General features: G+C 36.1%; 2 protein-coding genes across 4 annotated transcripts in view; one reads left to right on the top strand and one right to left on the bottom strand.

Moving 5' to 3' along the window:
• The window catches only part of LOC129244473 (high mobility group protein Z), a 29,281-nt gene extending 9,422 nt beyond the window's left edge, over positions 1-19,859 (top strand). For all 3 annotated transcript variants that reach the window (XM_054882113.1, XM_054882115.1, XM_054882114.1), the window contains exons 2-3: positions 16,205-16,457; positions 18,403-19,859. In XM_054882113.1, the coding sequence (XP_054738088.1) occupies positions 16,305-16,457; positions 18,403-18,588 (339 nt within the window). In that variant the 5' untranslated portion in view covers positions 16,205-16,304 and the 3' untranslated portion in view covers positions 18,589-19,859. The remainder of the gene's footprint in view (positions 1-16,204; positions 16,458-18,402) is intronic.
• A 3,979-nt stretch (positions 19,860-23,838) lies between these two features.
• Positions 23,839-25,464, bottom strand: LOC129245737 (selenide, water dikinase 2). Its single transcript, XM_054884081.1, has one exon. The coding sequence runs from the start codon at positions 25,284-25,286 to the stop codon at positions 24,162-24,164; it is 1,125 nt and encodes a 374-aa protein (XP_054740056.1). The 5' UTR covers positions 25,287-25,464; the 3' UTR covers positions 23,839-24,161.
• Between the last annotated feature and the right edge of the window lie 635 nt (positions 25,465-26,099).

The raw sequence follows: 26,099 nt of genomic DNA, 5'->3' as shown, positions 1-26,099 counted from the left end.
GCTGTCGCAAAAAGGACTCGAAGTGATTCCGAGTCTCACGGCATGTGTACCTCGCGGACAGTGCCCCGTGATGATGCCCACGAAATTTGAGAGATGACATTTTGTCATTCCCAGGATATCCCTCGAACGCCCCCTATCCAAATAAATAAAAAGATGGAAGATAAATAAAAAAAAAGTGAAATAAAGTTGAAAAAGCTCAACAAAACTATATATTATTATATTTAACTAAATTAAGTAATTCAAATAAAACAAAACTAATAATAATTGCCCACATTTTAGCCACCGCTATAATAAAAATATGTTTACCATTTTAATATATTTACCTATGTACATATGTATGTATATAAGCACATAAGTACGCACCCAAACCAAGTTACCGTAAATCTGGGTGAATTTGTTGATATAGCTAACTCCATATGACACCCGTCAATAAAATTTTTTAACAATATTTTCGTACAATAGTACGAATATTACGGAAAGAAAATTTGAACTCTAGCCGAAAATTTACCCCTGTATATTTAGTACGTATAATAACAAACAAAACAAAATGCTCCTCACGCGACAACATCTATGTATATATTGGCAGCCATACACTGCAGCAAACAAAGCCATAGAGACTCCACACGTGTTTAGCCGGCATAAAATGATTAGCATGTGCGCCGAGACCTTCTGGTACCGACGCCGGTCACTTCCGAGCATGTTAATAAGCTCACAACAGCGTATGCAATTATAAAATTTGTGGTCGGAATTACGTTGGCCGCTCAAAACAGCATAATAAAAAATATTTAAGAAACGATATGCTCAGTTACATACATACTTATACATATGTATATGAGATCCAGGATTAATTAAGCATTTTTTTAATAATGCTGAATCATACAGACAAATTAGTCTATAAATAAAAGTTTCATTATCCCATTTTAAAAATATTGATCACCACTCACACATGCACACGTAACGCTTAAGGTAAACTAATTTTGGTTAGATGTTTTTCTTTTGTTAAAGTTGCAATATTACTATAAGCATCGGTAAATTATTAGATATAAATAAACACTTTTTGCAATTTAGCTAAGATTTTTTTCAACGTGATAACAGTATTTTTTTTGATATCAGATTTGTTTTTTCTTGCGATTTAGTGCTTTGAATGTCAGTGATCTGTTTTTTGTTGTTCTTTTGTGTGTTTGTTTGCTTTCATTCCGATTGAAATCTTTACGTTCAAACCAAGGCGCGTCTACAAGGTACCAGCAGTAGAGCGAAAACAACAATAGCGCGTATTTTGTTGTTGCTTAAATTCTCTAAACAACAAAAAATGAGAGCTAAGCAATATTTGACAATTTAGAGAATAGAAAAATTATAAAGAAAGCCAAATCACCTGTTCTACTGTTACTGCTTTGTTGTTAAATGTGCCACCATTTTCCGAAAGCAAAATACACACAAGTAATCTTTGTTTTTGTAGTACTGCTACATCCTGTATGCCATCGACTTGATCTATTCGTTGATTACCAATGCAAAATGTTTCATTGAGGCGCCACCCTAGTGGGATTAAAGAATTTATGTTATGCCAAAGGGGTTACAGAATTGAAATGTTTTATTTATAAAGTCTGTACAATTAGCTTCTTGTTGACCAACAATCAAATTCATCACATAAATACATGCATTACGTTTCACATTGTTTTAAATCATGCAAAGCATAGGTATGTATGTATGTGTGTGTACATGTTTGAATCAACAATATTTTGACATTATCAATACAAAAAAAAAAAAACAAAAAACAAGAAACAGCCAGTCCTCAAATATACTCGTAAACATGTGCTGCCACATACTCTCGTTACGGTTTGTAGAAATGGCGCCAAAAATTGTTTACCATTGTATGTGTGTACCGAAATTTTCGCCTGCATAGAATACAATCGTGTACACGAAGATCTCGCGTACCTTCCATTGCCATGACTCAATCTCAGTTGGTGCCCATGCACATGCACGAGTATGTACATACATGTGTACATTTGTTGTTACGTATTCTGGAAGCATTTCAAAGTATTTTATGTATACGAATTGCAAATTTAAAATACTCCATTCTTTTGCATAAGCTTTAGCTGTGTAATATCAATTGTAGTTAGAACATTTACGGAAGGCAATGCGAATACAATAGAATCCTTTTGCAAACAGCAACAGGTGTCGCATCACTATTAACTATTATTTATGTATGCACATTCGATTCCTGACAACTATCAGATAAAAAATTCAATAACTGGAGTTTGGTAAAATGCTAAGATTCATCTTAGCCTTCGGAGGAAACATTTTTTTCACGCATACCGAACGCTGTTAGAACAAATTTTATCACAAAGTATTTTCCCCTATGCAATAAATGTAACTTTGCTAAAATGCCAAGATTCATCTCAACCTTCTGGAGAAACATTTTTTTCACGCATAACGAAAGGTGTTAGATGAAATTTTATCACAATATCCCGTATGGGAAGGGATTTTCTCCTATTAGCCATTTATTAGTACCCTTTTTAAACGCAATGTGATATAAGGTTGTTTTTGCATGGACAAACCCTACTATGAAACTGTCAAGTGTTGTTATCGAGTTCATTTAAGGGTAAAATCAAGAAACCTACAATATTTTGTTGACAAGGCTAGATTTAAATGAAAAGGACTACTAGGTAGGGGGAATGAGAAGAGAACCGCGGCAGTCGGTTTTACGTAACCGCAATGACCCGGATGAGGAATGTTTATGCTGCTATAACAACAGAAGAGGTTTCTTCGCATGGACAAGGCAGTGCTTTATTCTGGTAAAGCATATCATTGCTTCATTTGGATGGAAGGTGCCCAGACTGTCAGGCGCCCTTGTAGAAGAGATAGAGTCGCTGTCTAAAATGCTGGCAAAGCTTGTAGTATATACCCAGTATATACCCAATTGGCTACTGCACATAACGGGTGATCAATCATGAGGTGCTTTTTTCAATAGTTAAAAAAAAACAAAAATGTAAATTATGTTCAAAACCTTTATTTATCATTTGAAAGGACATTCTTTGACATTTACTTTATGAAAATATGACTTCATTCAAATGTTGGCCGCAACTACGCTTAAGGTGGTCCATTCTGAAGGTCCAATTTTCAATCACTCGTTCAAGCATTTCGACTGGTATGTCGTAATGTTGGCTTCCAGAGCTTCAATCGTAGCTGGTTTATCAGCATAGACCTTGGAATTCACGAATCCCCAAAGAAAAAAGTCCAAAGGTGTGATATCACAAGATCTTGGTGGCCAACTCACAGGTCCTAAACGTGAAATCAGCTGCTCTCCGAAATGACTTCTCAATAAAGTCATTGTTTCACGAGCTGTATGGCAAGTGGCTCCGTCTTGTTGAAACCAAATGTCGTAGAGATCATTAGATTCAATTTCAGGTAGCAAAAAGTCCGATATCATGGTACGGTAGCGAGCACCATTCACAGTTACGTTGCGGCCATTATCATTTTTGAAAAAATATGGACCGATGATTCCACCAGCCCATAAACCACACCAGACCGTTGTTTTCTCTGGGTGTAAAGGTAGCTCTTGAACCTGTTTTGGTTGCTCTTCATCCCAAATACGGCAATTTTGCTTATTGACGTAACCATTGAGCCAGAAATGCGCCTCATCGCTGAACAAAATTTTGCTCGAAAACAGCGGATCTTCTTCAATCTTTTCAAGAGCCCAATCAGCAAAACGGTGACGCGCAGGAAGGTCATTTGGCTTTAGTTCTTGTACGAGCTGTATTTTGTATGCTTTTAAATGAAGATCCTTCCGTAAAATTGACCAAGTTGTTCCATACGACAGTCCAAGTTGCTGAGAACGGTGCCGAATCGATTCATCGCGGTTTTCACGTACACTCTCTGCTACTGCCGCTATATTCTCAATGCTTCTTGCTGGACGTGGTCTATTCGGTCGAGAATTATCCACCAATGAATATTCGGATTCAAATTTGTTGATGGTATGTCGAATAGTGTTTAAGGCAGGCCGATTATGTTGACCATAATGCGGTCTAAGCGCACGAAAAACATTTGTCACAGAACGCTGATTTTCATAACACAGTTGAACAATTTGTAGACGTTGTTGCGGTGTGAGTCTTTCCATGATGAAATGCCAAACGCTGTTCAACAAATCCACGATGACAGTTTGCCACAACTCGCGCGCGATCTGTAAAAAAAACGCAAATGAAAAAAACTCCTCTTAATTGATCACCCGTTACATACATACCACATGTAAGTGAACTTTCTTGTGCTCACCATAAATTTGTTGAAGTAACAAATTGTGAATGTTTTTTGCTAGATGTCTTTAACAAACTATATCACATCGTCGTCGAAAATGTTGATGAAAATCGTCAAGAAGGGCTGCCATGTGAGCACTCATTCCATTTCCCGAAAGATGCAGATTAGGGCGAAACCTTTTTTGTTTGTTTAGTTCAGAACTTTTTACTTCACCTAATATAGGTATAATGAATTTAATAAGCGGACTGAGTAGCAGAATAGAATTTAATTATATATATTTATTAATATTAAATCGTCTGTCATTTTAATTGTTCGTGGAAGCATAATATTCTTAATTTTCACAATAATTCGCAGACTCGTATAATTAGTGGTCTTAATGCTATCAGGACAAAGTATTCACTGTTTTGAATATTACATTACTTTGTACGTTTTTGCTCGCTAATTTCAGCTACTCAGCGCACATTTACGTTGTGTGTGTAAAGAAGTGTACTGTATTTACACCTCTTTAATTAACTGCCGTAATACACGGAATCGCTCAGCATACACAGGTGTGATAGCGATTAACATTCGGCTTTTCTTTAATTTTCAACATTGATTATGATATATATATCTATATTTATAAATATGTATATATGTTTACATAAAAATATTTTATAATTATACTGAAATAATATTTTTACTGTGCACATTAGTGATCGCGATAATTTCACAAAATAAGTCGTCAAACATGCCGCCCGCCTAATAACACGAATAATGACGACGCTATCGACAGCCCGAAAAACATACAAACATGCGTGTATATGAATATTTAGTATATGAATATTAATCCACTTGTGCTCCGCTCTTATTGCAGTCTCTTTTTCGATTGGCGCTCATTTTGGATACATATTAACTCACTTGTTTCCCGCTTCTGTTGTTGTTTGCTCTGGCCTGTGCTCGTCGATCACGCCTACCACACGAACCGATATATGCTTACACACATAACATACTCGTATATGTACCTGTAGATGTGCTTTGTTGGCTTGATATTCAAAGAGTGCGTTAAAGGGGGTGTAAACGGTACGGTATTTGATCGTCGTTACAATACACAACTCTCACACGACTACCCCGCAAAGCGTTTAGTTCGTAACATTTAACATGAGCCAATTGTTTTCAAATTGGCGCTATTGTCGTTATTCAACCAGTGCTCAACATCGTGTGGTTGCTTGTTCAGCGATGTGTATTTATATTGGATTTATATTTTTGTGGAGAAATTTTAAGTGGAGAGATTGAATGAGAGAGTTTAATTGAGGTTATGCTACGCTATTGTATTTATAAAATATTTGTAATATTTGATCTTTTGAATAGAACTCTTATCGCAGTTGGTGTTTGCTTGTGAAGCCAAGCATGTTGAACCGCTTATAGACAATTTTGTGGCTGTAAGTGTAATGCGATTACTAATAGATCCTAATGAGAAGTAGTTGGTTTTTCATACGATTTTGTGGTCAACAATTCCACTACAAATATTTTATTTTATTTTTTAACTATTCATGTATACATTATTTCAGTTATAAATACTTAAAGATAAAAAATTGAGATTGAATATTAAGTTGGATATTAATTAACTGTAATTTAGTTATATTAATATCATAATCGAATCCAGAGGGTCATCCTTGAAATATGTTTAGAAAAAGGTTTCAATTGACTCGAATTTGTTGTGTGTGGCTTGATGATCCACAAATTCTACAATTTTATCCGCGGAGGTTTGTTATTAACGGAGGGGCTTAAATCCTCTAAACACTTTTGAACACAAACAAACATTTGAACTAAAACATATGTTCAAAATTAAAATACTAATATTAAAAACAAATTTCGAAATACAAAATTTTTAAAAATTACATTATTTTAAAATAGAGCATCAACAACTAATTTGCGTTTAAATACTTCCAATCCGCAAATTCCGGCCTTTAAGACAACTGCCAAGTATTCGCAACTAACTCATCAATTCTGCGCACCGCTCCTCACCTAAAAACTGAAACTCTTTTCATTTTCCAACTTTGCCTTTTGCTAAAGGAAACTCAAAGCAATGCAAACAAACTCTCACTCCAAAGTAATTGGCATTGCAAGAGTGTTGCAAGTTACTCCTTTGTACATTGCATTTGCCATTTACAAGAAAAAAGACTACCACAGCGCACGCCAAGTACCTCCCCAATGGAGTCATTGAGATATTTAAACAATCTACAACTCACATACGTATGTAGTTATGTGAGTTTCTATATGCACATGGTATGTTTGTTAGTACTTACTATAGTTGGCGTGTCGATGAATCGAGTTTTATAACCCCTCAACTGTCTGCTTGACCACAGTCATATATTAATAAAAGGACTAAGCGGCTGCTCTACACAAAAATTCCATGCGGAACTTTTCCAACGCAACTTCATTTTTTTGTTAAGTTTACATTCAAGTATTTGCGTATGTTTGTATGGATATAAGTGAGTAATTTCGAGCCAGAACACCACTCTGATGTACGAACAAGAATATTAGAAGATTTAAAAAAATGAAATTGGAAATTGCTAAAATCATAGTGAATATTTCAATCTAAAAGTTCAGTCATTTGAACTTCTGTTACAATATCGTTATTAACTTTCTAAACAATTCATTCATTGACAATCTCTTAACTGTACAACAGTGTACCACGGCGTATGAGCAATATTCAAGCTAGTGTATGCCCGGAAATTCTGGGCAATGTTAGGCCGAGCATGCGCTGTAAGTTGTATAGCGACAAGTACATATTACATGAACTAAAATTTCAGTAGCAAATTTAACTTTGCAGATGTTTATATGTATGTAGGTATTTGAAGCAACTCTGGTCCACTGCGCATAACTGTACTTCAACAAGCGAAAGAAGTAGCCCCAACATTAATGCTGCGCACTGACAAAAGTGCTCAAAACAATTTTACTGCCTTTTTATACATATATATTTTTGATATTAAATTTTTTTTTGGAAAAATACTGTCGTATGAAGACTAAAACTAAACACCACCCACTGCATATTATTCACCACGATGCGTTGTGAATTGAAGGGAAAGCAATTATCTGATTTTTATACTTATATATGTACATGTACTTATGTATGTTACTACAAAAAATGTAACCAATGCAACTAAAGACATTGCCCATTAGGAGACGATGACTTACGTACATATTCATATATTATATGTATATGCATGCATAAACATATACTAAATACATATTAACATACATATGTACGCATGCATATGTATATCGGTAAGCCATTGTTTGGAAAAACACTCAAATGTCATCACTTACATACATACACCTATACATGCATACCTACATATATTTGCTTGTAGTTGAGGTCTATAGAGATACCTTATGTTCGAATGTTGTTAGGTATTTATATATACATACATATGCATTTGTCGTTATGGCCCACGAAATGTACTCGCACACAATACGAGCAACTGTCCACTGCGCAAATCCCTGCAAAAGTATCTACCCCAAAATGCTGGCATTGCGCACAAGCTCAAAATCTCCAACGCCAACACACCAGCAAAGCCACAATCAGTACCAACAAACACAACACCAACACTAATGCGTCGTTCGGGCAGAGCATGCTCGGCTAGAGGGCGATTGATGCGGCTGCTCTTAATGCCTGCCTGCTGTTTGTCTACTTACTTTGCCTTGCCGTCCTTTTACCCTCTCCAGCACACGCAGGCGTATGAGTGACACGACGACAACCATGACGCGTTGCGACGTCAACGACAGCTACGGCAGTAGCCGCAGCAGCAGTAATCACGAGCATTTAAGGTCGCATAAATATTGACGTTAGCAGCGCGACGCAGCAGCGTCGTCGACCCCAAATTGACGTGGCGTTGACGTTGGCGTGGTCTTCGGAAGCTTACATATATGGTATGTATGTGTGTACATATGATTTCGTCTTTGTAGGTGTATTTGCTGAGAAATTGCTGCACACAAATACACCGAAAATAATTCATCAGTACATGTGTAAATGTGTATACGTTTTTCTGTGCCATATTTGACAATTTATTGTTGCTATTCATGATAATTTGTTGCTGCTGCTGTTGCTGGCAGCGTAAAATTGTTGTATTTGTATGTTCGTCTGGTGATTACTGTACTATTTTATTCTCTGCTGACTTCATTTAGCAACGCGGCATAAAAATTTGGTAGAGTGTTGGCGTGTGAAAAGAGGAGAAAGTGGAAAGGAGACTATAAGAAGAGGGGAACTTTAGATTTGATAGCTCGAAGTGGCTACTGTAATAAGGCTAGATGCAAAAATATAATACTAATTTGGTTGTAGGGTGTACGCGATAATTATATATACATATAATTTGGATGTACATAGGCAAGCACGTATATATGTATGTATTTACATATGTGTAATATTTATTTATGGTAGGTGTCAACAAAAAGTTATTATTCATGGAATGTTTGGGAACTACTGTTCACGTAGATTTGCATACATACACCTACATATGTATGTTGGCCAGCTTTCTCTGAGTGTTTCTCTTACTGTCCGTGAACATTGTTTTTTCTTTTTCATTGAAATCACTCATTTTAATTTTCACTAGAAGCTTGTAAAATATAATATACAAAATACAGTGCTTATCGTTATCATTTGGAATTAGCATGGAATCATTGGAAGATTGTGTTCAAGTATATACAGTGTCAGACCATCAAATAAGAACACTTACTGTAAAACTAAAAACTCAACCCGATGCAAGTGTATTAAATTAAAACTCTATAAAAATAATATAGCTAAAAAAATGATGATAGAAAAATTGGAAAACTTAATAGAGTTATTTATTGTAAACAAAGGAAGAGCTGTTAGCCATTACAGAGTGTGGATAGTAATTGAATTGCGGCTACAATATGTTTCTTTTTTTCTAACAAAAAATGTATCACTTTATTATAGCCATAAAAGGCTATGAAGAGATATCAGATGCAATTCATTTGACATTTTTTATAGAAATCAGAACCATTAATCCCATCGCTTGACTGGATTTCGTGCGTGGGATACAAAGATCCATTGTGACTCTTAAACATTAAATGAATTTAAAACAGACAAATATTATTTAAATCCGAAATTAAGAACTATAATCTCATATTTAGTATTCCCATATGTTTGCCTGTCCCAGCAGCGTTTAATCGGTCTGCTCACGTATCACTTTATATAAAAGAGATTAATGATGAAATTCCAGCAAGATAATACACAATCGTTGCCACTATTTACTGCTAGCATTTGGCACATACGCATACTCACTCGCACATACATGCATGTGTATCAACATATCTATATTTATATGTACTGCCATATTTATATCACTTTCGTGACTTTGTTGTTTCACTTCTTCCACAAATATTTTTATACATATTCAGTTACTTCTTACTCACCCTTTCTGAGTTTAATCAAATCGAGAAGAAATTAGTCTCGCCGATTTAAAGAACTGTAAAGAGGCGTAGCTATAAATTTAATAAATCCATGTATAAAGAACAATCAGCTTTATCGCGAACTCCATGCGAATAAACCATTCCCATAAATTACAATCAAAGTTACAGATACGAATTTGTGTTTGTATTGTATATTTATAGAAATTATTTGGGCAGATAGAATTTGTGATAAGGCTGATTAGTTTATACTGCTACTACTATGTATAATCCACTACTATTTATACTGAAAATGTATGCGAAAATCCAAACCATTTACAGACACTTTCCCAATTATCAGGCCAACTGAATATTCTAGTATTAGTATTAGCATACCTACTCGTAATTCCAGATAGATTTGAGTGTCTTATCAAAACACTGTTGAACATTTATTTTCCCACAATCGATTGTGTGTGCTCTTCAGAAGACACGATTACATGTAAAACGGATGGAAACAGAAATCAACTTACAAGACAAATAAAGTTTTGGGGTTGAATCCTTTTTTTAAACAAGTAGTCCACTCCGGAAACTCACTGGTTTGAGACCGGAGACTGGCATTGATTTTTTAATGCTCGTATCAACACAGGCTTTTCGATTTGGTCAACACAGTATCTACTTCATTAAATGTGTACACACATACGTATGTAAGTATGCATGCATATGTACACGCAAGCGATTGCCTATCATACGAGTTTAATGTAATAATTACACAGTTCAATGACTATATACGTACCTACATATATGTACATATGTATGTATATATGTATTCACATGCAGAAAACCGCATATTTTACTCGTATATACATACAAATATGTGCAGTCATACACCTTTCATGCACATACTGACTTATGTGTAAGTGCATCTATGTACATATCTGCACGTTTTTATCCTTTGTATTAAGCTTAATCCCATCAGAAAAAACATTGGTATCGAACTAAAAGCTTTTAGGTATTCATTACTAGTTCACTTTCTAATTTTGAACGGCGCGACCCCAGAAACAGTCAATTATGCTGCAACCTTGTTTTGGTTTGTTTCACCTAGCAAATATCGAGTCATTCTCGTAACTATCCATCCCTTAACGATAGTAGGGCGCTGCACTATCTATAATATATAAACTTTATTTATAAATTATATAATTTTCTAATTTTCATTATTTCGAACGCTGTACTTTTGCTTTGTGCTTACAGTTGAATTGAATTGAATTTGAAGAGGTCGAGCCAAGGAGCACCAGGAGATTTGGTGGCTCCTAAAACACTCAGGCTAAAAAGCCCATTGTATTTAAAGCTCTGGAAAGGGGGTAGATAGTCAAGGAGGGAGGGAGAAAAGTATCAGAGAAAGAGATAGGAAAGAATAGAGACAGAGATAGAGATAGTTAGTCCTGTGAGAATTTTCCAGATTCTTTGGCGAATCTGTAAATATCCTCCAGTTTTAGAGAACGAATATCACTCATTCCCATGACATCTGAACCCAATACCCGTAGTCGCGCTCTAGCAAAGGCAGGACACTCACAGAGAGAAAGTGCTCAGTGCTATCCGCCTCCTCCAAGCAGGACAGGCATACCGGGTCCTCGATGATTCCAATGGTGGCCATATGCTGACCCCATGGGTTGTGTCCCGTAATGATGCCGACCATCAACCGAATGTCTTTCCTTCTAAGTTTTAGTAGAAAGTTTGACAGTTTTCTGTTCGGACTTGTCACAAAACACTTTGCAGTTCTGCAGCGTTCTAGACCGGACCATCGCTCTTTATGTAGATTGCCTACATAATCGTTGATCCAATTCTTGATTCCTGCGGGACTGATTCCGATTATTGGCTCTGGCCCCTGTGGGGGCACCGCTGATCCACGGTTGGCCAATTCGTCGGCGATTTCGTTTCCTTGAACACCGGAGTGTCCTGGAACCCATATAAGTACAAGCCTGTTTTGTCTTGCGACAGAATTAAGCTTCTTCTTACATTCTTGAACAATCTTTGAGGTTTGCTTCGCGTTCTCCAGGGCCTTCAATGCAGCCTGACTGTCACTGAAGACTCCAATCTGTTTCCCGCTCCATCTCCTCTCGATTATCCATTCGGCTACTTTTAGGATGGCAAAAACTTCTGTTTGGAAAACAGTTGCCATTCCCCCCATAGCGTAGTGATACTTATTACTATCGTTTAAGTACCATCCGGCTCCAGACCCTGTTTCAGTCTTGGACCCATCGGTAAAGAAAATATCCGTCAAACCTCCCTGCATGCCTCCTGGATTGCTCCATTGCTCACGCAATGGAAAGCTGACATCAAATTTCCTTCCGAATGAAACTGTGGGTATCAGGTCATCTTTAGGTGCCAAAAACAGTGGACACTGCTCCGACAGCAACTTAAAGATTTCTCTGTGTCCCGAAGTTCCATCTTCGTGCCAGAGACCATATTTATGGAGTCTGCACATTGCTTTTATTGCTTCCTGTTGTATCTTAAGATCCAAGGGGAGCAAATCGAGCATAGCATTTAGGGCATCACCAGAGGTTGTACTCATGGCACCCGTGATGCATAAACATACACTTCTTTGCAGCCTGTATAATTCCCGGATTGTGGACTTAACCATGCTCCGTCGCCACCAGACCACAGAAGCGTAAGTGATGATTGGTCTGATAAGTGCCGTGTATATCCATAGGACCACAGCAGGTTTCAGGCCCCAAGTTTTGCCAAAGGCTCTACGGCATTGCTGAAAAATCTTCAATGCACGATTCACCTTCAGTGAAACGTGTGTCTCCCAGGTCAGCTTCTTATCCAAGATTACTCCTAGATATTTAACTTCGTTGGAGAGACCAAGTGTCACACCTTTCAGTGTTGGAAGACTGAGTCCATCCAATTTCCGTTTTCTCGTAAACAAGACTATGGTTGTTTTGTTCGGATTAACGGAAAGACCTTGTCTCATGCACCAATCATCGATTTTGTCAAGGATCCTCTGCACTTTCGTGCAAAGCCTCCTTAAGGATTTATCCGATGTTAGCGCACAGACGTCGTCCGCATATGCTTGGACGTGAAATCCGAGTTCCTGCATCTCCGCTAATAGGGAGTCTACGACGAAGCACCACAGCAGCGGAGAAAGAACACCCCCTTGGGGACATCCTTGCTTGGCCCTGACTGTGATTTGCTCGTCGCCGCTCCCACCAGCGGTTAACAGCCTCTCAGAGAGCATGGAGTATATCCATTTTATAATGGCTTGATTAACTCCATGTCGTTCGGCAGAAGAACATATCGAGCCGAAAGTGGCATTATCAAAAGCCCCCTCAATGTCCACGAACACGCCCATTGTGTATTCGTCAGCTTCCAGCCCAGCTTCAATCTTGCTAACAAGATCGTGTAAGGCTGATTCACATGATTTTCCACTCTGGTAAGCGTGTTGGTTTCTACTAAGTGGACTTATCGGCAATACCCCCACTCGAATATGTTTCTCCACCACTCGTTCCAGACTTTTCAACATGAACGATGTCAAACTGATTGGTCTGAAACTTTTTGCTAGGGAATAGTCATCTTTTCCTGGTTTTGGAATAAATACTACTCTTACGCGTCGCCATTGGGATGGTATATAACCAAATGCAAGACAGGCTGTGAAGATCCTTTTCAGGGCCTCAATCAGCCTGTCTCCTCCTTTTTTAAGCATTACTGGATATATTCCGTCAGGTCCAGGGGACTTAAAGTTCTCAAAGGAAGATAAGGAAAACCTTATCGATTCCCTTGTCACTATCCGACTAGCAATATACCAGCTGTACCTAGAGGTTCCACCGTTGCCACCGTCATTGTTCATGCCACTCTCAGCTTCAGAGAGAGTTCTACTACAGTTACAGTTAATAAGCTATGTATTACAGCAAATTTTTTCCCCCTGCGAGGGAGACTTAACCTCAATTTTTTTAAATTTTTATTCTTTTCGCAGAAAAGCATATACATTTTTTTTTATTAAAAGTTTTTGAATGCTGTTTGTGTGCTTTATTTCGACCAAGGCGGCGAATTTAGCGTCTAGCTGTGCCCATAATCTAAAATAGAAATTTAAGCGCATAAGACAAGACATGTGACGCGAAAAGCAATAAAAAGGAAAAACAATACAACATTAAAATGAAAACAAATAACAAATCATTACGTCAGAAATCAGCTGATTCCGTTAAATTCATTGACGGAGGGGAATAGCCAAGGCTTATGTGGGTGGGGTAATTAGAGCAGTTGATTTGTTTTTCTTCATTTCGCCTTTAATTTATGAATGTCAGTACAACTAAATAACGGTAAGTTGTTGGTATGTTGTGAATGCGCGACAAACTAATTTTATCTGTTTGCCATTCATTCCATTCTTCTATTGTTGTTGTTCGAATGCCATTGAATGAATTTTCTTTGGGAATAGCGGTTCGCGGATGTCGCCATCTTCTGTATTTTCTCCACCGTATTTGTAAGAGACAGAATTATTCCCAGAGGATTGACGAAACAATAAATAAATAATAAAATAATAATAATAACAAAACAATAAAAATAATAATTACAATAATTTATATAATATAATACCATAATTGTCATCATAATTGCCGCATGTATGACGAATTAACATTTTCTATACTTTTAGACATTCAAAAAAAAAAAATTAAAAAATTGTCTTGTAGATAACTAAAAGACAAACATATTTTTTTAAATTTCCATTTCATTCTATGAAATGATTTGCTCCAAAAATCGCGGCGAGTAAGGAGCGCCATAAATTGCCGTTTGCTGATTTTCTCATTAACGGTTTCTAACAACATAACATACAACGATAAATTTGTATATTTCCGTATTTAAATTTAGGATTCTATAAAAAAATTTATAGAATTAACTCTCATTAATTACCACCGGTTGAAATTGATGATCAAAGCTTTGGCAAGCCTACTCTTAATAAGTGCGTTCTCATATCCATAGGTACTATATACTATATGTAGGTATGTATGTATGTGCGCATGCACTTGTATGTGTTTGGTCTCGAATGCATTTTTTGTATGTGCATACATGTGAATGTGTATGTACCTTTCAGTATATATGATAATATATATGAAATATATCGATGAAGACCTGTAGGTACAGAGAAAACTGCAAGGCAAATTAATTAAATAAATTATTATATTGAATACTTTTATATGTATGGATGTACAAGTATGTATAGGTATATGAATGTATGCACACAAATGCAAATACAGTTTGATGGATTGCATTCCATTTGCAAGTACATAGCAAACTAGCGGCGCTTGTTTGTATGCAAATGTATGAGTGTACTTATATAAATGAATATACTGGTATTGGCAGGTATATACATATATACATAAATGCATAAAAGTATATATTTTCACGATTTACTACACACATACACATGTATATACTCATACATTAGGGTGGGTAAATTTATATGGAACAGAGAACATACATAGCTCTAAAGTAAACTTCGAGCCTCCCAAATTTTAAAAGGAGCTGTCTTCAATTAATACCAACATTTAGAGCAAATTAAGGTAATGAAGTTAGAAAGTAGAAAAAATACAAGTAAAAAGTTAAACATAAATTTTTTGAAAATTGTAAAATTAATTTTTTTTTTTGTTATTTTTAGTTTGATTTACATACAACAAAATATTAAATAAAAAATTGGCCGGCCTACCTAAATGGATACAATAGGTGTCATGAAGGGCTTTGGACCAGCTAATTAAAAAAAAATAAATAAATAATTGGCGCGTACACTTCTGTTAGGTGTTTGGCCGAGCTCCTCCTCCTATTTGTGGTGTGCGTCTTGATATTGTTCCACAAATGGAGGGACATACAGTTTCAAGCCGACTCCGAACGGCAGATATTTTATATTTTTATGAGGAGCTTTTTCATGGCAGAAATACACTCGGAGGTTTGCCATTGCCTGCCGAGGGGCAACCGCTATTAGAAAAATGTTTTTATTAATTTTGCTTTCACCGAGATTCGAACCAATGACCTCTCAGTGAATTCCGAATGGTGATCACGCACCAACCCATTCGGCTACGGCGGCCGCCAGCTAATTACTGGTGCTATATTTGCAATATTGTATGTATGTATATGTGTATGCAAGGCCAGACACACACATACGATTTACTTGTCCGAATATCGGAACAATTCGCAAGCATCCCTCATCCAGTATCAAACCGCCCGTCATATTTTAAGCTATGTGGTTGATCTGTGATCGCACCTTCCCCAGAAAGCGGCGGAGTAAATGCTTTAGAATAAATTTTACATCCTAATTCTCAACTCTTTCAAATTGTATACACATTTAAACGAAGTTTTATATTTATAGATAGATACAATTATGTATTTGATTTTTTATTTTCCATCCACGAGATCAAGTATTATTTGCAAAGTTATTTCATGCCATGTCATGGCTAGTCGAAAAATCAACGCAAACGCTCAAATATAAATACATATCCATATTCATTTACACTATTATTCACCATTTACTTACAATATCTATACATATGTATAACTAATTTAATCAACTCTTCTTCTATTACAGTTGAAAATTATACAATATTAGCTGAGCTAATAAAGCGGTTTGGAAAAATTACATATTCAAATTTAATATCAATTTAAATCAATCCCAAAAAATATCAAATATGGCCGGTGAACGTCCAAAGCGTCCTCTGTCTGCTTACATGCTGTGGCTCAATGAGAATCGTGAGCAGATCAAGAAAGACAATCCCGGCAGTAAAGTCACAGACATCGCCAAGCGTGGTGGCGAGTTATGGCGTGCAATGAAGGACAAATCTGTAAGTAGATAATTGCAATTATCTTTTTTATTGTTGTTACCCCTGCGGGTTAGGGGTTAGAATTTGCCCGCGGTAACGGATGCCTGTCGTAAGAGGCGACTAAAATCCACTCCTCAGCCTGTTAGTCATGAGCATTGCTCAACGATAATAGGCTGAGTGAAACAGGTACGGAAACGGCTTGGTGACGATGGGAACACTGTCGTCACTGGAGCGTTTAACTACCTGACATCAGAATATGCTCAAGCGTCGGAGATCTGATGATTTCACATTTGCTTGCCGTGCTTGTGTGTCATTCTCCATTTGGGGTTTGGTCCCACGTGCAAATAATTGTGATATAACAGAGACTCAATGCGCTTGCTTGCATATTCTTTTGGAGTCCAACCCGAACCATTGCGCGAAACGTGTATGCGAATAATTGGAATATACGCAAGTCAATTGCTGTCAAAACCATTTAAACAATCGTTTTGTTTCGCAATAATGGTAGAGGAAGTTTACGCCAACGAGCGCGATACACGCAAACGAAGAATCGGAGTCGTCGCTAGGGAATTACCTTTTCTTGCTCAGGCAAGGAAAAGTATTTTAACTGGCACTGACACGGAATTTGTCTTGCATCATTCAGCTGCTTGGACAGTATGCGTCCCCTTCAATGAAATGAGTTTTAAGGGGAACCAACATTGAAGGGGAAAAGGAGTTTACTCGTAAGGGCCAGATCGTTTGCCCGACAAAAGAAAGAGGTATTTGGGATTGTGTTAGATGACAAGATAGGCACCTAATTAAAGGCAAAGATATGACAAAGATGTGACAAAGGTCACCCTGTTCTTAGTATCAGATGAAATCTAATTATGGCATAGGGCAAGGACTCTAGGGACCTTACTCAAACAAGATGAATTACAGAAGCAGGGTACGGGGGAGCCACTGCAGTAATTTCATAAAAAGTTGTTTCAGGAGACGAGCCAGACGGCTCCTATGACCTATTTTAGATGAGATAGGTAAAAGAAATATGAGGTGGCCGAGCACATGTCAATATCGACGTAACCTGAATTAGGAATGACTAATGGTAGAATCTAATACCCAAAAGAATCGAATAAATGAGCGCATCAACTTGATTAAGTAATTATTGAGCAGTTTATTGAGCGATTAGGGAGAGCCAAAATAACTGAAATATAGGAGGAAAAATGTCAAGAATAATTGAAATTTATAAGAGCCAAAGTTTTGCAGAAAAATCTATTTTAGAGTGGAGGCAAATGGCTTCCTAAAGAAAACGTAACGAACGTCATCAGTCAAAAAATGCCGAGAAAATACTTCGAGTGTAGTCATACTTTTAATGCAGTCATTGAGCTACCAGTGTACTTATGTTCAGTAACGAAGTGTTGCAGCGGGAGACTGTTGTTTTCCGCACAACATTTGAGCTAACCATGGGGATTTGAAACCCAACAAGTATAGTGATGATAACCATGCAGTAGGGAAAAAACACATAACGGTCAAGGCTTGATCGATGTGTGTTGATTACCTTCAATGGGAAAATCGAGAATGCTTTTGCGTCAACAAAAGCTGTATTAACATATAACAAGTCAATGTAAAATCCAAAAAAAAAAGAAAAAACACAAAAAATACAAAAAAAATTCAAATGAGCGTAAAAACAAGAAAAAAAATATAAAAGAAAAAAAAAACTACAAAAAAAATTAAAAAGAAATAATAAAAAAAAATCAATGAGCGCGGCGAGCGCATTCTCTCGTCCTGCTGCGCTCTCATTAGTAATTCTCGCGAGAATTCACATTAAAAGGGTCCGATGTATTAGGGTCAGGCTAAATAATTACCTGATCCTATTACATATCATCTATGGACCCGACAAAACAAACAAATCAAACATACATTCTTGAACTATTTTTAATTAAATATTCTTACTAATGCTAATTTTTCGCAATTTCCATTTCGCCAACAACAGGAATGGGAACAAAAGGCCATTAAAATGAAGGAAGAGTACAACAAGGCCGTCAAAGAATACGAGGCCAATGGTGGTACAGACACTGGCGCTGCCAAGAAGCGGAAAGGCAAGCCCGCCGCGAAGCCTATTAAGAAGACAAAGAAGAAAGATACATCCGACGAGGAAGAAGAAGAGGAGAGTGACTAAGCAATGGACCGTTAAGTGATTAGCGCGCGAGGTGGGGTGACGAAAACTTAACCAATAAGTTTTAAATATTTTATTAAAGTAATTTTAAGTGGCATATACAAAATGTATGTATATTTACGGATGACACTGATGCGAAACTTTATATATACATACATGCAAATGTATGCACTCTACAAAACAAAACAAAACAAATCAATACAAACAAAAAACAATTATTACTTAAAATAAAATAGCCGTAAAAAGTAAATAAATAATATAAAATTTCCAGATTTAAAACGTTACAAATACTACCACATAAGAGGAAAACAAATAGAAAAACATTTTTTTTTTTTCAAAATGTGTTCCTTTCAAACAGAATTAATTTTCTTATGTTCGTTTATAAATTTTCCTAAGTATGATTTCCTATACTTTTAGAATGGTATTTTTTATCTTATATTGTAAAATATAAATTAATTATGTATTGGATATTCATGCGATTTTTCTTGCATGTGTATAGTGAAAGTTGACATGTTTATATTTGAAAAATATAAATTTCCCTCTACCCTGCTAAGTACTATTTTCTCCCTTTTTCCTTTCTTTAAACTTTTATAATCTAGTTATATTTAAAACAAAAATCCTACTTTATTTTTCTTCTCACCGCATTTTATTGTAAGTTCGTTTTTAGTTATGTTTTGTAAATTTACTTGATGTAATGCGAAACTGATAGAACCAGTAATAAAATAAAAACAAACAAAAAAATAAAAAAAAATTAATAAAAATATAATTGAAAATATTTAACCAATTGTGTATTTACATAAAAGAACGGAAAGAAAAAATTCAGGCAACATATACATTAAAAAATTTAGTGTATTTGTACATGTGAAAGGGAAAATGCTGCAAAAAATGCAAACAAAAAACAAACTATACATACAAATTGCAACAAAAAATGAACATTTAAGGTGTAGGCAAGTTTTTAGTAAAAGCAAACACATTTTCATATTTGTCTTTTTGCAAATTTTGTTGCAAATTATCCATATAAAACATTTAATACACTGAAAACAAACATAATAAAAACAGCATTGTAAGAACATTTTAAATAAAAAGTTCATAATTAAAAAATATTAATGTTTAAGCAACGATGCAAGAAATAAAATAAAGAATGAACATAAAAACCAAAAGCAGAGCAAAAATAGTAGTTCATGAACTTACAATATTTAATGTAAATGTAGATTTGAGCCAGAAATAAAAGAAAACTAAAATAAATATTTAAAATATATTAATTCTCAAATATTCTCAAATATTTTTTATTCCATTGGCATTCAAGCATATTTACGCAGTATTTTATTAAACAAATAAGATCAACCAAATCCTTATATACAATTAATTAGATAGAAAATTTTGTCCCTGACAATGAATGTACCAATATGATTTGGCCAATATACAGCCGATAAATCCAATTTCTGGCCATTCTTTCCATTATTTGTGACTTTCTTTAATTAGGCTTGTGATTTGCCATCTCTCCGCGAAAATAATCCAAGCACATGAAATATGATCAAAACTCATGACTGATCTATGGGTTTTACAAACTAGTATAGGATTTGAAAAATAAGTTTGAACGATTTACTTGAAATTGAAAGAGATTTGGTGGCTCCTAAAACCCTCAGACTAAAAAACCCATTGTATCTATTTAGAGCTCTAGAAAGATAGTCAAGGAGGGAAGGAGAAAAGTATTAGAGAAAGAGATAGGAAAGAATGCAGACAGAGATAAAGGTAGTTAGTCCTGTGAGAATTTTCCAGATTCTTTGGCAAATCTGTAAATATCCTCCAGTTTGAGAGAACGAATATCACTCATTCCCATGACATCTGAACCCAATACCCGTAGTCGCGCTCTAGCAAAGGCAGGACACTCACAGAGAAAGTGCTCAGTGCTATCCGCCTCCTCCAAGCAGGACAGGCATACCGGGTCCTCGATGATTCCAATGGTGGTCATATGCTGGCTCCATGGGTTGCGTCCTGTAATAATACTGACCATCAACCGAACGTCTTTCTTTCCAAGTTTTAGTAGAAAGTTTGACAGTTTTCTGTTCGGACTTGTCACAAAACACTTTGCAGTTCTGCAGTGTTCTAGACCGGACCATCGCTCTTTATGTAAATTGCCTACATAATCGCTGATACAATTCATGTTTCCTGTGGAACTGATTCCGGTTATTGGCTCTGAACCTTGTGGGAGAACCACTGATCCACGGTTGGCCAATTCATCGGCAATTTCGTTTCCTTAAACACCGAAATGTCTTGAAACCCATATAAGTACAAGTCTGTTCTGTCTTGCGACAGAATTAAGCTTCTTCTTACATTCTTGAAAAATCTATTAGGTTTGCTTCGCGTTCTCCCGGGCCTTCAATGCAGCCTGACTGTCACTGAAAACTCCAATCTGTTTGAAAATATGGAAATAACCTCGTTTCAGTTGAACTTAATTTTACGTTAAATGCGATGATGAGCATCAAATTGTCAACATTTTACTGACAGAAAGCGCGTTGTTGGTATTGTTGCAGAAATTATAATAAAAGCGGGAGTATTGCAGCACTTATACACGTCTGCAACCCTGTTGCAAATGCTAAGCTAATACTTTTCTAATGTTCGTCACTTGTTTGACATAGATAGGTAAAGGTGAATGTGTAAATAAAAGTAATAGAGTTTCTAAATATTTCCGTTGACAATTCCTACATTGAAAATATTTTACTATTGAAACTGAGAAAGAAAAGTATGAAGCAATCGCGCAAACACAATTTTTATGATGCCGATGCTGCGCGCAACAACACAATTAGAAATGCAATCCAATTCTGCTACAAAACGCCAGATAGTTTTCTTAAGAAGCTTTTTATGGGAAAAACTATACCGTTGAACAACTTTGGAAAAATAATTTCTCTTCACCCGGATACAAGATCAGATAGAATGTCTCTTAGCGTATTTGGGAGAAAGCACTGCGATGCGAAAACCATTTCGATGCTTTACATTCTAAATTTCGTGATAAGGAATTCGCTTTTATGATGTGTATCAGCAACTTGTTGCATGCATTTAAGAACTTCCAACTTTGCTTTTTTTTTTAGAAACAATTGCCTTTATAAAGGGTGTTTTTATGTACCCAAACAACTTGTAAAGTAGGGGGAAGAGAGAGGAAAATGACATTTCATTTTGAGGATTTGCATGTGAGAAAAACAGCGGATCGCGAAGTGAAAATAAACACGAATTAAAATTTGCAAAATGAAATTGCTAATGAAATGTTCTTCATCTCACAGTTGTTCCATACTTATTGTGGACAAATGAAATCATGATTCCGAAGCTCGTTATTTTGCATTTTATTCCCTTTTTTTTTTTTTGAATTTAATACGAGGTAGCTCAAGTGAATACATTTTTAATTTTTGTGATTTTTCCTGTCAACAATTTAATCAGCTGTTCGTAAAACTTGCAAATTATTACTGGTTTTGCGTTCATGTGTGTGTGTTTTTTTTTTTTTGATGTTTTTTTCGATGTGTTTCTCTTTGAGAGAGAATTCTCGGAAATTAAGTTACTGGCAAGTTATTGAATGATTTGGATAATGAACAGATCGAATGGCAAACTTTGTGCAACAAGACGGCACAACTTGCCATATAGCGCGCTTAACAATCTATTTATTGCAATATTCAAGCCACCAATGAGCAGTGTAACTCATAGCCGCCGCGGATATGCAAAATAAATGCCATGGAATTATCTACCAGATTATACTAAAAAAAATCATTCCAACAATATTTCTCTTTCGTATTATCATTTTAAGTTCTCAGTTCTTAAAAAAACACCCGATACTTAAGCAGTACAACTGACGCTCAGGATACTGTAGCAGGTTAAACTCCTACCTATCCAGGATTGACCCCGACATACTAAACATATGTCCGACATGTGAAAGCACCTCGCACGACACTAACCACCTTTTCACACGCCCCATCAAACACACTCATCTAATACCCGTTTCCCTCTGGACCCAATCTGTCGAAACAGCAAGTTTCCTGGGCCTACATTTAGATGAGCTAGACGTAGACGACTAGTAATTTACACTACACTGACAGGGCAAAGCTAACTGCTACAACAACAACATTCTGGAAGTCAGCTTATGTAATAGATTTACTACTACACTATCTACATACGTCTGCGCGTAACGTGGAGAATAAAGAACACAAAGATCTTCAGGTTGATGGTCATATCTTATATCAAAATTTACTTATATTTAGCCTTAATACACTTAGAGTTAGACTCCTATAACCCCGTACTCACCGTACGCGGGCTATGCCCGTAATATTTACGTTTGACCCGACTATTGTAAACGTGCTACGTTGGTCATTGTAGATTAACAGGTTAGCATGTTAGCAAAGATGTGTAAAATGATCGAAATAAAAATAGTTTTCATTTACTTACAGTTCCCCTCCAACGCCAGCTACATATAACAAAATACAAAGACCAATTTTCATTTTTTTATTATTCATGTTACACCCGTTCTAGTCTTATTTCTAGAGACTTTAAAGTTTAAATTTTACCACAATGTTCCACTAATAGTAAGTTTCCACCGCAGCCGCTAGCGTGTTCTCTGCCGCTATCGTGTTCTTAGCGCAAACACGAAACAAAACTCCTGTCAAATCCCATACAAAATTAAAACACAACTCCATACCTAAACTCACTTTCAAAGCGTGTTTTGTGGGTTTGCGTCTAATTTAAAGCGTGTTTTGTTGGGTTTGCGTCTAATTTAATTATTAAGTGGTGGCAATGTTGCTCATTTTCCTCATTTATTATTGCATTCTTATCGAAACATGGCAACAATGATCACCATTCGGAATTCACAGAGAGGTCGTTGGTTCGAATCTCGGTGAAAGCAAAATTAATAAAAACATTTTTCTAATAGCGGTCGCCCCTCGGCAGGCAATGGCAAACCTCCGAGTGTATTTCTGCCATGAAAAAAATCTGCTCATAAACATATCATAAAACAAAATGAAATAAATGCATAAAAAAAAAAAAAAAAAAATTTTCTTGTGATTCGAACCAAGGATTTCGGATCGGAAGCCCACATTGCTAGCCGCTGGGCTATCGCGCTGTGCTGTCGCCGCAAAATAATGTATCATAAATCTGCTTACCATACCAAAGACCATACACTTTGCAAACACATTTCGGTGGAAACAGTTGACAGTTCTCCTAAACACAACTCCTGCAAACACGGTGTTTACTTTTGGTGGAAACGCCGTATAAGAGATACGATTTTGAAAGCTAAAATCAAGAATACATCAGAAATTTTCGTGATACAAAAATCTTTTCAAAAACTTCATCATCAATTGAATATTAAAACCTTTCGAACGTATTCTATTTTAAACGAGTAGTAAATCTGCATATATTTGCACAGACAAGCAAGAATCAACATTATATCAGAGATTCCCATGACTTATAATCTTTACGAAAACCTCGTCATCAATTGAATTCTTGGCTTTTAAGTGCAAATCATGCTTCTAACTGGTATAATATATTTTGTATAGATGTATGTGATATAATTATAATAACTAGAGCTTCCGTGTTACATGTTATTGGCTAACTTCTAAAATTTCTGGATCTTCTATTAAGCACGCGTCACGTTTTTCCGATTGTTTCACTCTCCCAACAATCCATGCCTGCTGTTTGTTTTTGGTTAACGTGAAGAATTCATCGCAGAATGATTTGGCTTTATCCGCTGATAAGCATATTAAAAGTCCACCAGATGTTTCCACTGCTTTGCCACTTTTTAACTTGCTATCTTGCCCAATAATTTGACTCATAGTTAATACATTTGCAATAATCGGCAACTTATTTAATTCAAACAAAACTTTGTCTTTTTGAAAGTTTGCGAGATTTTTTGCATGTCCAAGCAGACCAAATCCAGTTACATCTGTTGCTGCATGAGCCTTATATTTGTGCATTAGTTCAGCGGCAGTCTTGTTAAGGAAAGTCATTGACTCGACTGCAATGTTGAAGCTTTTTGTTATAACATCATTACTCAAGCAAGCTGATATTTTCCCATATTTTTCATTTCCTTCTTCCATCCATAGATATGCATTCGTTGCTAATTGTGTGCCCAAAGGTTTAGTAAGCACGATGGCATCGCCGTCTTTAGCATTTGAAGGCATGATAACTTCTGACTCAGTACAAACAGAGCTCGCTATGCCTCCAATTATGCACCAAGGGTTGTACAAAATACTCTGGACATGTACTCGACAACCTGCCTCCTTTGCAGACTCTTGAAAGCCTTCAACAATCTTCGGTATTATAACATCACGCTCCACATCAGAAAATTCGGTTGAAACGCTTATAAGCATAACTAACTTGTCAAAAGTTGTAACACCTACGGCGTAAATATCACTTACTACGTTTGCCAAAGCAATTTTACCCATAGTCTTGGGATCATTCACTAATGGATAAAAGAAGTCAACAGTTTGAACGAGAAAATAATTTTTGTGTCGAGCCAGCGGAATTACTGCGCAATCCATTCCAGATCCAATAAATCCATTTTTATCTTGTTTATTTTCGTCATGAGCTACTTTATGTAAGATTTCTGTTTCCTGGAGATACTTGTTGAGTGCCTCTTCAGGTAACTTGCAACCTCATCCTCGCAAAGTTGAGAAGTTGGTAAGACGAAAGTCTTTAGATAAACCATGATCACTGGGATTGAACATTTTGTTGGATAGGTAATATCTCAACTCAGAATTGTGTTGAAATATATTATCGATCTAAAATCTTCCGACAACTTTATTTAGCTGTGAAACTGATTCTGCCACAAAAAACTTACTACTAGCGATAAGACGAATTCGTACAAATACGCGTGCTTTTTAAAACACATTTGGACAAGTTATTTACGAAATAGTTATTAATATATTATTGTGAACTATACAATAGAGTATTCGCAATAAAGATAACTTCTAATGCTGAAAACAGTAACCGACGTACGTAATTCCCTTACCGCAGCCCCTAACGAGCACAAAACTGAGCAATAATCATCCCGTAGAGAACAACTGCGTTCTTTTAGTTCCATATTTACATAATACATCGGTTTGAGTGTGTATGTGTTTGGTTGTATCTACACAATGTTGCCATTGATATTTTTGCTTACACACTTTTTTACACATCCGCGTTATCAGGTACAATTTTTCATTGTTTAATAAACCAAAGCCAAAAACCAACAAATACAAATAGTTCATTTATCTATAATTAACATTATTCAACAGTGTTTTTAAGTTATTTTAATAAAAATTATAATTTTTCTAAGTTTATTTTATAAATGATTTCGAAATGTACTGCTTGGTAACACTGTGTGGTGAAGAAAGCAATCAGCTGACAGGGTTCTACGGGAATTTTCAAAAATCGTGAAATAAAATCTACGATATTACGATACGGAAGGAAGTAATTTTTATTTACATGGGGTTCGCATTAGTTTCATCGTAACAGCTGACAGGGGACTGCGTTTACGTCTGTCACCGTTTGCAGCATAA

This window comes from Anastrepha obliqua, chromosome 4 (assembly GCF_027943255.1).
Source record: "Anastrepha obliqua isolate idAnaObli1 chromosome 4, idAnaObli1_1.0, whole genome shotgun sequence".
In the NCBI taxonomy this organism is placed as follows: domain Eukaryota; kingdom Metazoa; phylum Arthropoda; class Insecta; order Diptera; family Tephritidae; genus Anastrepha; species Anastrepha obliqua.
Note: the sequence above shows the minus strand (reverse complement) of the source record. Positions and strands in the feature narration are given on the sequence as shown.